Source organism: Lepidochelys olivacea (genome assembly GCF_965140295.1).
Source record: "Lepidochelys olivacea isolate rLepOli2 genome assembly, chromosome: 4".
Classification (NCBI taxonomy): Eukaryota; Metazoa; Chordata; order Testudines; family Cheloniidae; genus Lepidochelys; species Lepidochelys olivacea.
Window position 1 is genome coordinate 79,719,550 of NC_140414.1, and position 17,992 is coordinate 79,737,541.

The 17,992-nt window shown below is 36.9% G+C and overlaps 1 protein-coding gene across 1 annotated transcript in view; it reads right to left on the reverse strand.

Annotated features, from left to right (window-relative positions):
• Positions 1 to 11,630: 11,630 nt before the first annotated feature.
• Positions 11,631 to 17,992, reverse strand: part of GLRA3 (glycine receptor alpha 3) — a 149,694-nt gene continuing 143,332 nt past the window's right edge. The window contains exon 9 of the mRNA XM_084626198.1: positions 11,631 to 12,131. Coding sequence (XP_084482324.1) covers positions 11,862 to 12,131 — 270 coding nt within the window. The 3' untranslated portion in view covers positions 11,631 to 11,861. The remainder of the gene's footprint in view (positions 12,132 to 17,992) is intronic.

Below are 17,992 nucleotides of genomic sequence, written 5' to 3' on the forward strand. Positions count from 1 at the left end.
TTACCTTCCAGCTTCCTGAGTTTGCTAAAGTCTGCTGCCTTGAAGTCCATTCTTTATTGTGGTGTTTTCCCACCAATCATTCCTTAGAATGATGAACTCATCATTTCATGACCACTTTCATCCAATTTGACTTCCACTTTCAAATTCACAAACAGTTCCTCACTATTTGTCAAAATTCAATCTAAAACAGCCTCTCCCCTCGTAGCCTTCTCCAACTCCTGAAATAATAAAGTCTCCAATGCATTCCAAGAAATTGTTGGATAATCTGTTTCCTGCTGTATTATTTTCCCAACAGATGTTTGGGTAGTTGAAGTCCCACATGATCACCAAGTCCTGTTCTTTGGATGTTTTTGTAAGTTGTTTTTTAAAAAAGCCTCTACCCCTTGTTCCTGGTTAGGTGGTCTGTAGTAGACCCCTACCATGACACCTTGTTTTTTACCCCTTTTATCCTTAAACAGAGACCTTCAAAAAGTCTGTCTCCTATTTCCATCTCAACCTCAGTCCAAGTGTATCTTTGCTAGAAGACAACAGCTCCCTTTTTTCCCTGTCTGCCCTTCCTGAGCAAGTTGTACCCTTCTATACCAATATTCCAGTCATGTATTCAATCCAAGTCTCTGTGATGCAAAATATGTCATAGTTGTGATCATTCACTTGCATTTCTTGTTCTTCCTGCTTATTCCCCATACTTCTTGCATTTGTATACAGACTTCTAATACACTGATTTGATTTTTCCCTCTTGTCTCTCTCCCATGTCCCTGCTATAATGGCCCATGCTCCTTCCCAGAGTCTGTCCCTTCTCCAGTCTCCACAGTTTTGACTTCCCAGTGGGCTTTTGTCTCCTGCCCTCATCAAACCTAGTTTAAAGCCCCCCTCACTAGGTTAGCCAGTCTGTATCCAAAGATACTCTTCCCCTTCCTCTGCAGGTGGTACACATCTTTGCTCAGCAGTTGTCCTTCCTGGAACAGCATCCTGTGGTCAAGGAAGCCAATATCCTCCTGGCAACACCATCCACACAGCCAGGCATTCACCCAGGATGCATCTGTCTCTGCCTGGGCTCCAATGCTTGAGCAGGAGGATCAAAGAGAATGCTATCTGCACCTTACTCCTGGAGCCCTGTAGTCATTTCTCATCTGCTCGGGGTCATACCTCACAGTATCATAGTGCCCACATGGATGAGTAGCATGGGAGGTGTAGTCAGAGGGTTGGATGATACTCAGCAAACCCTCTGTAACGTCTTGGATATGGTTCACTGGCAGGCAGCAGGACTCCCATCTATCAGCCTGGCATGCTATCCTGGGTGCCTCTGTCCCTTTCAGAAGGGAGTCACCAACTGCCACTACCCTACGTTTCCTCTTGGGAGTGGTGACCACACTCCTCTCAGCTTTGGGAGTACACAGTTTCTCTTCTTCCACCTTTGGGGGTGATTCCTCATCACTCATTGCCAGGGCAGCATAATGTTTCTTCATCACTATAGTAGGTCGTTGGGAGTAGGGGTGGAGCACTGCCTGCCATCAGAAGTAACTAGCAGCCAGTGTCTTCCCTGTGACACAGCCATATCCTCCTCCTCCAGTGGTGTGAGAGCAGACCACTGAATTGCTTCCTCAGCCTTGGAGGTCTCCATATGAATACTCTTGATGAATTCCTTGTGTGCACAGATACTCATCAGCCTAGCCTCCTCCTCCTGTAGCTCTCCCACCTGTTTCCTGAGAGATTCCACCAGCAGACTGCTTTCACGGTAGTCAGTCTCATGACCCTGCTTTTCTGTGAATGGAAAGGCAGGCCACAGTCTCTGCAAATCCATACCAGGATCTGGGTAGAGGCTTCCATGGTAAGGTTCTCTGTCTGAATATGGGTTCAGGTGGTGGAGAGAGGAGCTGTGTTGGCACTGGCAATGGGGCCTTTCCTAACCATTGTGATTATATTATGACTTCCTCTTACAAACTCCATTGCTGTTGTCCCCTGTTTGCTAGCTTCCCTTGGTTACTTAGCCTCTGGCTTTTAAGCTTTTCTGTCCTAGGTCAGTCCTATCCCCTCATTAATCACACAGGGGGAAGGTGATCACAAGGCTGATTGAGGCTGATCGAGGGGACAAAGGCTCAAATGGTTGGTCCCCAAACACACAATCCCAACTGACACTAACTTTAACCAGAACAAGAGAAACTCAAACAGCCAAAATAAGACTCACCCAAAGATTAGTATTCAACATCTTGTTCACTAGGGGGATCTCCTTTTTTCCTTCTCAAACTCCCCTGTTTGCTAGCTCTTATTTAAAGGAATTTAAATGTCCTCTTGGTTTAAGTAGTTTCAGCCTGATTTTTTATCCTGGAAGGAGGACAGGAGACACTGGATGTGGTTTAATTAGTCCACAGCTTTATTCCTAAATGTCTGGGATTATCTGATGGATAAAATTGTACAGCACAGGTAATTCCATAATCCCTTTCATATACCCAGGGGGCTGTTCATAGCCCTCCCTCTTACCCATTCTGGTCCCCAGCCAACCCGTTACTAGAACTTGCCATTCCCCTCTCCCACCCTTGAATGAAGGTTGGGCGAGTGACTTTATCTGATCAAGATGTGATACTGTGTATAAGAAAGGTGATGATTTATATCCCTGTTACCACTGTTCCACAATTTCCATAAATCCTGTACAGAGTATGTCATGTAAATTAAGTTTGATTACCCTATTTATATGCACATACCATCTTTGTATCTGAAGTTTTGAATATTGGCTATGTATCTGAATCGCAAACCTGTGTGGTTTTCCTGGGTGACACCCCACAGACTTACATCAGGGCTGATAGCTATATGTTGATGGTCTATTGAGGACACTCAGCTCTCACAATGAGCCACTGAAGAATCTCATCCTGCCCAGTTGGTCTTCCTGCAGATGCTTCAGATAGCAAGGAGCCAATGGCTACCCCATGATTCAGCAAAACATGAGCCTATTACATACCTCTTCATGTGACTCTGGTCTCCATTTTGGGCCAGTAACTTTCCATACACAGGCTGTGGGCTTTGTTTAGGACAGTAAATTTCTATGCACATGGCAAAGGATATAAAAGACACCTGAGATGGCTCCATTTTTCCTCTTTCCTGCTCTAATTCTTCGGACTGTGGATATACAACTAAAAAGAGTGTCTTGAACTAAGGACTGAGGAACTTCCAACCTTTTGGAAGTTCATCAGAGACTTTTGCAAGCCAGCAGTCTTTTCCATCACTGCTACAAACCTGATATGAGGACTTGCTATCATTGTATGTATCTGTTAACCATTTATAACAGTCTTTTTTATTAATAAATCTTTAGTTTTAGTAAGGATTGGCTGACAGCATGGCATTTGGGTAAGATCTGAGAAACATATTGACCTGGGGAAAGTGTCTGATTCATTGGGATTTGTAAGAATCTAACATATACTGAATCAGGTTTTCAATAACCTCTCACTGTTAGACCTGTTTGTCTGGTTGGGAGTCATGAGCTGGAATGCCTAAAGGACTGAGTTTTTTTGCTTCTGATTAACCAGTGCAGTACTGCAGAAGTGCTTTTGGTTCTGGCTTGGTGAATCTAATTATAGAATAAACCATCAGTTTTGGGGAATTGTCTGCCCTGAGTGTGGCATTCTCAGTGTAGTCCATCCCAGGCACCCGGTATCAACGTATCCATTCCCTGCAAAGTACCTGCACTGGCCTGCTGCTCCAACCTTACATAAAGAGTTGCAACCTCATAGCCTAATCCTCCTTTTTTGTTTTTTTGCCTCAATTAAGTCCCCAACCCACTGTGGTAAGGTTAAAAAACCCAACCTTGCCCTAGCAAATCTGGTGAAAAAGGGGAAAAATTCATTCCCATTCTCCCCCCTCCCCCCCCCCCAAAAAAAGGGAGCAAATATCAAAAGCCCTCTGCCCATCATGACAAAACCTGGTACTTTAACTATTTCCAGGTGTAGGATGGTGGGTGTTGCTCCACTGGGTCCGGATGAAAACAGAGGTCTTTTATTGCACAAATGGGGGCATAAATACTATCCCCCAGTCAACTAGGGGGTGAGAGGGTTTGTGTCAGCATCTCCATGCTGATCTGGTATGAAGCTGCCTGCCATGTAGCAGGTAACTCTTGCCCCTGACTAGCCAGACAAAAGCCCCAACCACTTAATGTGTGGTGAGGTCATTCTGATGTCACTGTAACTTGTTCTACACTAGTGTAACTCCACTAACTTACATAAGGCAAGTTATTCGAGGGATTGTTTTAAAAAGCATGTGATGCTTACCACACCTATAGAATGTCTAATGAACAGGTATTTTTATGGTGCCAAGGATTGATGCAGTGTTGCCTGGTGCTCTTCACGAAGGGTCGGGTTTATATTATAGTCCAGCCTTTCTGGCTTGTTAGTGAGCTTGATCCAAAACTCACTGAAGTCAGTGAGAGACTCCCAGTTACTTGAATGGGATTTGGACTAGCCCCATAGTACTGAAAGGGTTTAAATGGTGAGGACAACTACATAGGATCTGACAACATTACAGGTGTGGCATGTGGGTTTTTTTGTTTTTGTTTTCTGTACTAACAATCAAATTGGTGAAATACTTCATTTTGTCAATTACAGAACTTGAAGTATAGAATGCATATTGATGTGATAAATTAAAATATTTCTTAATTAAATTTTTTTAAAAATCCTGGTTTATTTTCACTGACATAAATAGATGAATTAGAATGTCTGGTTCAAATTTATGACTCAGTAGAAATTTCCTAATTAGGGGGATTTTTGTATTTGCTTAACTCTAAAATTTGTCTTTCATACAGCCTCAATACATCATTAAAAGAATTGTTCCCCTGTTTACTAATGACTCATTTTAGTCCTTCTAGTGTCTGCAGAATCCTATGTTTTGTTACTAGCAATCTTCAAGTGGCTTACATTAAAAAGGAAGTGTCTTTTTATCACTATAATATCCGTTCAAAACAGTGTTGCATTACAGAAGTAGAAAAAACGTTGCAGCCCATCAAAGGCCAATATAATAAGAGAAATGGTTCTTTTTAAAATATAAATTAGTGTAGTAGGGCAAAATTATTCCTTGAGACGCGCGTAGACTTCAAGGACTATGGATCAGGTCTTTAGATCCACTTGCTGGGGTCACATTTAGGAATTCTGTTTTCCTTACAAACACAAATAACCTATATTTCTCAAAGGGACATTCTGTGTATGCAGGGAGAGCAGAATATTGGAGTCAAGATCTTCTGTGTGGATCAAACAGAATTGATATCTGAAAACATTGAGCAGTATCCTGAAAAAAGTTAGCTTTATTTTTTTTTTTGAACAAAATATCTACAATCACATGAATACCATAAACTGCACATGTTCTAACACCTCTGTCTGCAGAGAATGTTAGCTGTAGTGCTGAATATAAGGTATTTATAATACAAAGGAATTTAATTAAATTCATGCATGTCACTTCTTTATAGAACTTTACGAAAAAGAAATACTTCTAAATGAAAACTGCCATTGTCCTTTTTTAGACAGAATTCACAGGAAGATATGTTTAAAAATTGACAAGTAATTAATACACTCATATTAATATATATTGATTTAGCCTCTTAAAAAGGCTTTGATCACTATCACACAAGCTACTGTATATAATATTTTATGTTGAAAGCTTATGGCACAATTTCTTCATATACAGCTCACAATTACATATCCATGGAATGTCAATATTTACTTTAGTCCATTTATCATACATTTTAAAATACAAATGTAAGAAATGTCTCTTGCATATTTCACAAAGATGAAAGTGAAGAGTGCAATAATATTCAAGCATATTAAGAATGCAGGATGAGCTGACATTCTCTTCTAACATTACACTTACTGCTTCTAGCAATCTAACCTGCTTTCACAAGCCTGCCGAACTGATAATATTTCAGGAACTACTGTATGTAACGCGTTGCCTGAAGGCACCATTTCTATAACTATTGCAAAAATGAAAAATCTACTTCTTGTTAACAAGCCGTTTAATTTGTGATTTTTTTAAAATATATTTTTCATCTTAGCCTTTTAAAAAATGTTACACTTGTCTGACATAATTATCTTTATAAATCATGTGGCATCTTGTACAGTAAGATGTAGATAAAAATACTTTGCTAATTTACAGGGGTATTGTAAGAATTCATTAGCTTGTTCAGCAGTTTAGGGGTATAAGGCCAAATTCTGCTCTGTTAGATCAGATTAACTCCTACGATAGTCTACATAAGAGCAGAATTTACACATAAAGGGTCAATAAGTGCTAAACGTAAATACTGAGTGCATCACTTTCTTGTATCCAACAAGTTTAATTGGGCTTGGTTATCATATGAACTCATTTTCATCGACTACAAAATTATTGCTAGAAAGAATACATTTGAATCCTTCTAGGGTTAAGGAAGACTTTATCTTTCGCTGTTCTGAACTGTGTATGAGTTTTACTCTTTTAATCTTGGTTTCAACTACATTATCGAACAGTAGTTCTGGAATTTACCATGGTACAAAGTGGAAGCATTTCTTCATTCCTGCAGTCTAAAGTGCATATCTGAATTGCTTAAACAGAAGCATATCTAGGGTTTTAAACTGGACTTCTCTTAAAGCAGCCTACAAGAAAGGTGCTGCAAAAATTACAAAAGAGAGAAGCAGAGAGCTAAGAGATGGCAAACATGTCAGAAAATTCAGAGAGACACCATATACGGCTGATCTAGCACAAAAGAGAGAAACAAAGTTGTTTGACTTCCACCAACACATTTAAAAAACTGGTGTCTGCTGTCAAGGTTCCTTGAAGCTACAATATGGTGATAGTAATGAGTTAGTTTAAATCTGCCCTTGAATAGGTAACATAAATAAAAAGGACTCTATTTTCTTCTTTTGCCCCCCATCTTAGAAACATCAGGAAACTATGAACACTAATGTTTTCTTATTGGAAGTAACTATTAAAACCAACATGAGGTTTGCTTTGTTTAGGTTTCATTTGTGCCAGCGTGTGGCACTTAACCATATTCTAATCTGCTACACTGAGGAATTTAACTGAGTAAGGCCCCACATTTGTGATATTGCAGATCCTGCAATACTAGGCTTTCACTGCAATTTTGATTTTAATTAGCTTGGTTTGAACAGTCCACAATTTTGTGTACATTTTGAGTATGTAATTAGCACTGCTCTAACATTCAGTGCCTATAAAATGTAAAAGGCTAAAGTGACGACTTGATTTCTACAGCAGTTGTGTAAGACTTTGTCTTCTGAATTTTATATTGTACCAGTCACTTTTTTAAAAAAATGAATGTAATATAGTTACAGCAAAATGTCTGGTTATATATATTTAAAAAAATAGCTGCCATAATATAATACTTGAGTGTTTTATATTGTTCCAGCAATTTTTTCTCTTAAATATGTCTAATCTGGCTTTTCCAAATTACCACTAGCCATAGAGGTCCATTATTACTTTTCCACATCTTGTCCACAACTCAGTGGCAACTTTATTTTGAAGATCATCTTGTGATTCAGTTAGCACCTTAACTATGAGTTAGCTGCTTAAAAAATGAGGAGGCCTGTAGCTGTTTGAATACAATGATACACAGATTCATTTCCACTGAATGCATCCGATGAAGTGAGCTGTAGCTCTTGAAAGCTCATGCTCAAATAAATTTGTTGGTCTCTAAGGTGCCACAAGTACTCCTTTCCTTTTTGTGAATACAGACTAACACAGCTGCTACTCTGAAACAGATCTCCTGGTGCTTCCTCTCATTTTTTCTCAAGAATGGAGGGTTTTAACAGGTGTTGTTGTGGGCTGGAAACTCCAGTCTTCAACCCCCTGAAGAATGTGCATCTCAGGGCAACCACCTAAGGAGCAAGGTCCTTCTGCTACGCTGTTTTCTGTCCTTCCCCACCCTTTGGCTTAGTGCTCCTGAGCCGCACAGCCATAGGCTCCTCTTCCTGCACTTCTGCCTTATCCCTCTTCCTCTGGGGTCTAAGCAGCCTAAACTCTCTTTACTTCTTCCAAATATCATCAAAATATTTCAGCTGACCTGAACTGATTTTTTAAATTTATTTTACTGGGGGGGAAGGGGGTTGGTTCTTGAACACTTCTCAATATTTAACTTTTTCCTATCCCAAATCAGAACATAATTTTGAAATCCATTTTGAAAACATAGGAAAACAGTTTATCAGAACTCAGCAGGAACCTCCTCACTACTCTTCCTCTGACTCTGTACTGCCCCCTACCCACACCTGTGGCATACCTATCCCAATCTTTTCCTTAATATTTGAAGTTTTTTCCAACATTGGTTTGCTATGAGTGTAGGATAGGTGTGTTTTGCTGTTTTATCACCCCTTCTCTGTAGTCCTTCTCTGGCACTATATCAGTATAAAAAGAATCAGTTTTAAGACTAAGATCATCCTAGCTGATAAGCCCCTGGCTCTGAGAGATCGTTCCTGGATTTGTGTGGTTGGTTGACATGCCTGCTGGTATTTTGGACTCTTTTTCCATAGGCACTAATGGGTAGCTGGTATTATGTGACATGAGACAACTTAAAATCTTACTTGACAATTCTGTCATCTTACATGATTTTTTACATTCAATGGAATATGAATACTTTATTTAAAGTAGCCAGTCAGCAGTTTGCAGCTTAAACAGTGCCTTTTGCTGAAATAAATGTTTCTTAGCTGATTGAAAAGGCCTCTGTTACATAGGCAATTGTTACCATAAGGATGTCATAAAAAATGTAGAGTTGTCTTCCGGGGGAGAAATCTTGACCCCGTTGACTTCAGTGGGGCAAGACTGCACTCCAAGTAGTTAACTAGAAAAAAGTCACAACTTGCTGGATGATTGTTTAGTAGTTACAAAATAAATCACTGTAGCTTGTCCCTTCTGTCTCAACCATTTCTGTTCTTAGTACCATTACTAAAGCAAAGACATTCCAGAAATATTCCAATAAGATTTCTCCTACTTTTAAAAATATAATATACAGAACTATAAATATATAAATTTAGAAATACTTTTCAATCTTCTGAAGAAGTATATACTCCCTTCAATACATGGCTGCCATTAGTATCAATGTAATACGCTGTCTGTTGTTACATATTAGATATACATCATTTTAATCCATTAGGGATGTCTCAAAAGCAATCATACTGAAGGTTCATGGGTTTACAATGTATATACAGTAGTTGCTAATGTGATTACCATACAATAGTTGCAGAAATAGTATGCTACATGGATTCCCCTCCCCTCCCCCACCCCGGTCACTCAAAGGAGGAGGAGGGATGTTCATGGATAATTTATTGATCTTATCTAGCTCTTCTCTTTTTCTCTGTCCCGCCACACAACTTTGACACTGTTAGTACCTATTCCATTTCCTATCTTGCTCTCAAGACTTTTCATCTTCTTCTTTTTTTTTTAATCTGATAACCTCTTTTCTAAATCTTAGTATTCTCCTACTGTTGAAGGTTTAACTTTGTAATTTTATTATTCAGCTCTGTCTTCAAAATCAGCTTGTGTATACCGAAGATTCAGCCTGTTGGACTTCTTTGGAAAGAATGGATGAGATCCCCAGCTGGTGTAAACTAGTGTAGCTCTAGGGACTGTATTTTTTTCCAGCTGAGGATCTGGCCCAGTACACTTTGTATACTGGTTCATCCAGAGTTCCTTTATTGGTGTTGGAGGGGAAGGTCATTGTTTTACATAGGCAAGATAAAAGAGTAAAAGACAAGCATGGAGAATTATATAACATTTTATGAATGCCTCATGATAATGGGCCCAATCTTACTCCTCTTGAAATAAATGGGACACTTTACCACTGAATGAAATGAGCTCAGAAATGCACCAACAAATCTTTCCAGAGATTATAATACTTAATTGTTTGTGGGAGAAAAAAGCTACTTGGCCAGGTTCTCACTCTTGTGTATATAATACATACGCACCCAGAGGCACATATGAGAGTTAATGGGTTCAGTTTTTCTGGACAGGATATATACATTTGTGAAAATTATCACATAACAATTGTTCTAAATCAATTTTATGCATTATTGGGGGTGGGAGGGAGAAAACCTAAATAGGACCAGATTCAAAATTGAAGAGGGTTATGCAATTGTTTTCTGAGACAATTTAGCACAACCAGATTGCCATTCTTTTAAAAATCCCCCTAGCTAATCCTCAGACAAAACCAATGTTGTGTCCTAATCTTCAATACAAGGATATGTTGCTATGACTAGTTCATACGCAATATGCCTCTAGTAATGCAGCAGATGTTTGCTTCCAGCTGTTTTGCTTTTATGTATGCACTTTGAGCAATAACAAACCAAAAATTTTAAATGTGCTCAAAACAAAAAACTTTTCAATAATAAATTGTTTTAGCTATTGGATTTCATTACCAGTTCAAAGCATCAGGTATGCTCTTGCCTGTAGCTGTCTATAGGTTTCAAATTTTAGAACAATTTTTTTTGCTTTTCATTAGAGAAGTGGCAACATTATTTACTGGAAATTTTTATATCATTTAAAAAAATCTAATGTGTAGTAATTTGAAAGAAGTAATTAATGTAATCTATGTAATTCTAAGTAGGGAAAATTTGCTTCAACAGTTTCAATTTCTTATCTTTTACCATGAAGTGCAGCAAAATAAAAGATTGTCCTGATATATTTTTAGAAGAACTGCTTAATGTTTTCTAACTATTTTCTGCCAGTGTCTAAGAAGTCATGTCAGAATCTTCTCATTGAACAAGTAATTCATAGTAAGAAAAGACTGACCTGGTTATCTTTATGTACTTGTATATCTAACTTTTACTTATGATAATGGAAGAATCTGTGCAGAAATGTTGCCACAGTCGGCTTCAAAAAAGTTCATAAAAGTTACTTTTATCATAGATATTGTCTAAGTGACTTTTCCCTTTTGCTTTGTTTTTTTAATGTCACTTTTCACAGAAACTTATTTTGATGTCATTTTTAATTGTCTGTCTTGTTTCCCCAAATACTGTGGTTTCTGAACAGTTACCTGATGAGAAAAACATCTTTTAATCCTTTTGATTTTTATTTTCTCTTTCAGTTTATCCAAGGGTGATTGTAGGTAATTAAAAGTACTTAGGGGGCAACAATCCTTTAAAAACAGTACCTTGTTCCCATTGTGATAGGCATAGCACCAGAAAGTTTGACTAGTGGGTCACTTCAGACTGGGCAATAGGTATTTGGTGCTACTTTGGGCATTAGATTGCCATGATTTTTAAGCTCCAGGGGGACCATAATTCATTTATGAAATGCTTCATATGAGTAAGTTTTTTTTTTTTCCTCTTTTTTTTTTTTTAAAAAAAGAACCCCAAAATATAATTTAAATGTGTCCAGTGCTCATTACAAAACCCCATTGTCTTACAACAAGAAAATGTGTTTGAGCTCTAAAACTGAAATCAGTAGTTCATTACTAATGTGTAAACTTTAAAGGAGAGTTAGAAATTTGAATATAATCTGTTATTATGGGAGCCATCTAAGACACGTTAGACCCATTTTGTAATATCCTTTAAAAATACAGTTGAATTAAAAAAGTGTAAGGAACTTTAAATAATACTGTACAATTATACCACAATGTAAAAGTATGTATAAACACGTTGGCAGTAAAGCTGTAGCATAATGTTGTGATTTTACTATGGAAAAGTTGATTGTTTAGTTAGTATGAAGTAGAAACTTAGTAATAGCAGATATATCTTCATTGGGTGTCATTCTTCATCTGTCCAATAGTGACTTTGCATAGCAAGTCAAATGGGATCTTTTTCTTTGTGCCTTTTAACTATCCCAGTGAGCATCTGTATGCACATTTGTAATGGAAAACCTCCTGCTGAACATGCCAGCCCAAACAGTATGTACTAGAAGCCATAATCTTGTTATTGGTGAATGTCCTCATGCCTAATGATTTTATAGATAACCCAATAAAAAATGTTGAAAATCAGAAAGGCTAATGGGAAGCAAGCTCTGGAAATTGTATCAATTTTCTTGGCTCGGTCAATGAATACCTTTCTCATTTCATCGTGGCTTTTTGGTGTAGCTTGAATGGGATTATTTGGCCCCTTTGGAGTCACTCCATCTTTTGCTTGCAGACATGGCCCCATTCCATAGGCTGTAAAACTGAATCGACTTTCCCTTACCTCATCATCCTGCAAGAAAAGTAAGAAAGTTCTTCAGTTACATAGATTTGTCACCTGCTGAAAACAAAGTTCTGAGTCCTCTCTTCAGTGGCTTCTTTAACCCATCACTTTATATTTGCTGGATGACATATTAGTCCTGTTGAAGTTAATGGCAAAACTCCCATTGATTTCAATGAGGGCGGGATTTCACCAGCTGGCATTTTTAAATACATAATCTATTCAACTTCCATTTTTTCTAATGATCTGTGATTGGATAAATTATCAATTTACTCTATTCTTTCCCATTTAGGGCCCAATTTCCTGGTCTTCAACCAGGCAAAACTCACGTTGCTCTTTTGGTCATTTGTACTGTACATAATGTCTAGAGGCCAGGGCCCCATTTTGCTATTATAGTACATATATAACATGTTGACATCAATTAAATTAGTGGGAATTCTGCCTGTTTGAATACTATACATCTAATTAGTCTAATTTTTACACCTTATTTCTATAGTTACATATAGCTACATCAAATAAAAATAATAATTTTTAAAATGAAGGTAAATTGTAGGTTAAATGTTATAAGTAGAGAAGGCTAAGGTACAGGGATCAGATCTAAGGACCATGCTCTTTGCAGTTTCTCCACTGTACATCCAGAACAAATCCATTAATGTCAATGCAGTTATTCTGGATTTACTCATGTGTGCGTGAGAATTGAATTTGGTCCTAAATCACACTGACTGGAAAGAAGAATTATATACATACATGGGGATATAGTACATGTCCAAAGAGGTGACTTTCATTTTGTGAGCACATTTTGCATCACTACTTACCCAGTTATGGGTACCAGGTAGGGAAAGATGCACAGGCTCAAATTTGATGCTGTAACTTATTCTGCAGGTGCAAATATAGATATACAAATTGTATGCAGGAACTGAGGCCAGGTTGAAAACTGACTGAAAGTATATCCCAAAGTCTTCTTTACCTTCAGACTATGTGTTTCTTCTTCAATATATAGCCTACCAAAGAGTAATCCAATTACTTTTGAGGAATTCACATTTGAATTAATTTTAAACTCTATTTCTTGTTTGTTTTACTGCTCTATTACCATCTGCTTTTAAGATCTCTGAAATGCAACAAAATAAAAAAAAATAAGTATTCACGTCTTATTTCTCAAATAATTATGTAGTCCAGGAAAGCTGTTGCCTTAAAAGAATAGAAGAAAATAAAGTTACAAATTAGACTTTGGAAGAAGCTAGTTTTTTGTTTTGTACTCCCCCTCCCCCATCCCATGAGAATTTTTGAGTTTTCAAAAAAAGCTCCTGTCCTGAATTAGGTTGAAATGGAAATCTTAATTTTTTTCATGAACCAAAAATAGAGAGAATCCTATCAGATCAATTGAAATGTTTCATTTCAAAACATTTCATTTTGACTTAGACTTTTAAAATATTTTTTTCCTACAAACTAACTTCTAAACCAAAAGTCCTTCTGAACCAGAAAACCTGAAGTTTTTGTTTTGAAAATGTCAAAATGGATTGTCTTGAAAATTTCAAAGCTTGTTGTTCAATTTTTTTTCAAAATGAGAAGTTTGTCAAAACCATTCCTTTCTTGTGAACAGTTTTGATGTTGACAAATCAGCATATTCTGGAAAAAACAAAAACATTCAGTTAAATTGAAAAGTTTAGGCTGACAGTCACCTCTGGGATTTTAAAATCTCAGCAATAGAATCTGCAGGTAGAGCTGTTTGTGAATTGATCCAGCCAGAGTCCTACAACACTGGTGTAAATGGTTGCCATTCCACTGAATTTTTTTTTTTTTTAATTTATACTGTTGCAATCCTATAAACTTATTCACAGTTCTCTGTTTTAATAACACTTCTATACCGGCTTTATTGTAATTAGTAATGCACTCTAGTAAAGCAAAAAAAAAAAAAGGAAAATTAACATGAAAGCAAGAAAACAGCAGTTGGTTAATAGAACATGGGCATGAATAACAGAAATATAAAATGATGGCAGGGTGCAAATGTTATGACGTGATTAAGCAAAACCATTTTAAACTAAGTAATCTGGTACCATTATTTCTGTTGTCTGAAAACCTGGGAAATAACAGCTTTGTTACTTTGTATACTTTTAATAGGTGAAATATGGAATGCTAAATTCATCTTGTGTGACTGTTGACTTCAGTGGGGTTACATGTAAGATGAATTTGGCCAATATATTTTTAAATGCCCAGAATCTGATGACTATGGGCCTAGTCAGCCCTCCATATACTTGCTACTGGATATAGGACTTACCACAGTGAGTAGTTCCATTGACCTAAAATAAGTGCTTGATTTCTTGGAGTAGTAAGGACTGCAGGATCAGGCTCTAAAATGGGACATAAGACTCTGTTTTATGTTACTAACTAAAATTAATCTTCTGAATGCTCCTTCAAAGATATTTGAGATAATTTTATTATTTTCGGATAACGCTGATGGTTTCATAAAAAAAAAAATCCACCTATGTTGCTTCTCTTTGAAATATAATAGGGTTGCGTCCCTGACCATCTTGGCAAATATCCATTGATGGACCTATACTCCATGAACTTATCTAATTCTTTTTGAACCCAGTTTTTATATATAATTAAGTGGACCAGCGCCTCAGCTGGTGAAGCCACTCAGTGGGAGGTACACAGATGTACACCACCTAAAGATCTGGACCATAGAATATCCCATTCAAAAACGCACTGAATGTTGATTTGAAAAATTAAGTCTTCACTTTAGGATGTAACGAGGAAGCAAGCTTTCTTTTCTTTGCCTTTACCTGATTGTCTGGTGCATCATCTTTTTATGTAATTGATAAAGAAAAAAATGAATTAACACTTATTTGTAAAAGCCTTTGCTGAAGTTTTAATATAAACAAGAGATGTTCATGTATACTGCTTAACAAATTAATCGTTAAAAATGTTGTTCAAAGTGCAGTTGCATATATTTTTATTAGTATACATATTTTACCAGCTCTTTAAAAATTATAGTAATTAACGAGTGCTCCTAGCTGTAGGTAAAGATTTTTGAAACACAACCAGAATTCTTAGAGTCTTGAAGGCAATGAGCTGGGTTGGTTTATTTGCATATCAATATCACTATATAAAATACCTAGGCATAAAATGATCAAAATATTTAAATTCCCTTGGGCTCGAGATGTGTTCTGTTTTGATATATGGTTTAAATAATTTACTCTTCCTCAGGAATAACAAACATACTTGCCGAAATATCTTCGCTATAATTTTTGGCTATAAGTAATACTAATCGTTTTAGGATGTATTTGTAACCTTTGAGTTATTTTTAACATTTTAATGTTTTACTCTCCACATTTTCTTGCAGAAAGCATTTGTAGTTGAAAGCTGAATCGGCTTTTTAAAATATGTATCCAACCAAGTTATTTCTCTTAGCTCTGATGTTAATTTTTAAGCCTTCTTTGGAATAGCAGAATGTAAAATTTTAATTCCCTGTTTTAATTCCAGATGTACACAGGTCAGTATCGACTACAGAATTAACAAAACAGGTACCTTTTTAATAACACTTCACGTCATCACATACAGGTAATAATGAAGGTTAACGGAGTCCACATGGGGGAAAACATCAGTTCAGACAAAAGAACAGGGCCTTTGTTAATGACTGGGTATCACATTATAACAAATGGGACGACATCTATATAGTTTACCCTTAAATTTGTACTGTAGATTTGAGCCAAACTCCCGTCTATAGGTTCTGCACTTCTCAAGCCATTGCTACGTTGCAATGATTCATTGATTTCATTTCCATCAAGCACTCCCCCAAAATACTTTCATCAAAATGGGAGGGAAGACCAAAAAGGAAAAAGCAGAACAAAGGAAAAACAAAAAAAGAAATGTGATTATCATTAAAAGGTATAATCAATCTAGTCTGTGCATTATTTTCGTTAATAAAGATACCATGATCTTTAGGTCTTTGAAAACAGAATAAAAAAGGCTGAATATTCCTGAAAAGTAAGTATATTGCATTAGAATTTAGTTTAGAAATAGAACTGTATTTTTCAGTATATGCACAATATTCCTCTGTGCTTGCTTCTTTTGAAATATCATCAAGAAAAATAAGCTCCATATCAACCAATTATATATGATGCTGCTAACTCCGCCTCTTCTGTTGTCTGTCTGCTCATTCAGGTGCTTTCAAAACAAAAGTTTTATAAATTAAGTGGTTTTTAATTCTTAAAAAAAGTTCAGATCAAATAAATTAAAGTTTATTGAAAATGATTTGTTGAAGGACAGATTTTGCACATCTGATTTGGGCAAAACAATCACTGACTACATAAGGACTATAGCAGCCATTCTCAGGTTCGGAACATAATGTTTATCTCCAATTTCAGGGACTGTGTTTTTTAATTCATGTAATACTTGGCCCAAAGGTGGCTAAAGGACAAAACAATTTCAGTCAGACACTAGGATGGGATGGAGTTAGAGTAAATCTCTTACCATTTCCATCCTTTCCACTGCATCAGTGATAGACCTGAACACCCTTTTGTCTGTTTCTATCACAAACATCTGTGCTTTTCTTCATGCTTCTGTTTTATGCATGGAATGTTCTCTACGATTCTATCCATAAGGCCATTATCCACTCCTTCAAATCCATCCTCACAACCTACTTCTGCTATGATATCTATCAGGAAGGCAACAATGACTAGGATACATGGCAGGTTGGTTTAGATGCTTGAATGGAAGTAAGATTGGGCTATAAACACACACACACACACGCACGCACAAAAGTCAACAGTAGTCTTTTTCTGTTCTTTCCCATGAGAGTTGGATTGGGTCTTCAAAAACAAAATCGCCTTTTAAATAATTTGGAACCAAAGGTAAGATCACACGGCTGCAATAATTATCTCCATTACAATTGTCTCCCTTCCTCCTTTTTGTTCATCACTCTCACTTGTTTCAGTTGGTCTCAAATTAGACTGTAAGGCCTTCAAGGAAAGGACTTCATTTTCATATATGTTTCCATGCAGGGGCTGGTTGTGACTGGGCCCTACCACTAGAGCTAGCTGATGATAAATGGAAAATATTTTTGTGAAAATTGTCATTAAAATTTTTTCATTAAAAACAAATTTTGAATTTTTCAACCACAAGTTCTAACCACCACAATGTAAATCATCACAGTAATGTCCAGATTCTCTTTTGCCGAAACAATTTTTACATCTAGATTTTATTTTGAAAAATGTTGCAGACAGTTCTTAGAGTAAACTATAGATTTGTAGTATTAAAAAATTAAAACAGACAAAGCTTTGGGCCACATGCTTTCCCTACCCAGAAAAATCAAGTGGTGGCTAGAGAACTCTGATTCCACAAATGGAAAGTCATTTTGTTGGGGGGGTCTGTACCCTATGGAAGTGGTAATGTTCCATCCTTGTAAGCCTGTCAGTGTCCCAAGATTGTAGATGGACAGGATTGTCTATATGGCTTTTTCATCCATAAACACCCTGCTTCTATAATCTACCTAGGGAAAAGAATGGAAGCTCTAAATTGTCACAAGAGAGAATTTAAAGTCAAGGAAGTCCCTTCAGGTTGTTTGAACACCTATCCTGGTATTTATTTTCTCTTCATTCTCCTGTTGATTTCCTGGTCAAATAAAGGTCACTGAAAAAGTTTTCTTCGTATGATGCATCTTAAAGAAAGAAGTCAAATAAAATCGAATCCCTGAGAATCAGTGATCGTTAACCTTTGCCAAATGAGTCAAAAAGGTACACAAAGCTTTATAATCACTGGCTAAAGTAGCTGAGTGGGAAAGTGATAGGGGAAACCAGCATAACAGTGTTAAAGTGCATTTATTAATTTACTAAATACAATTGCACATAAATTTCATGTTTAGACATTGTAAT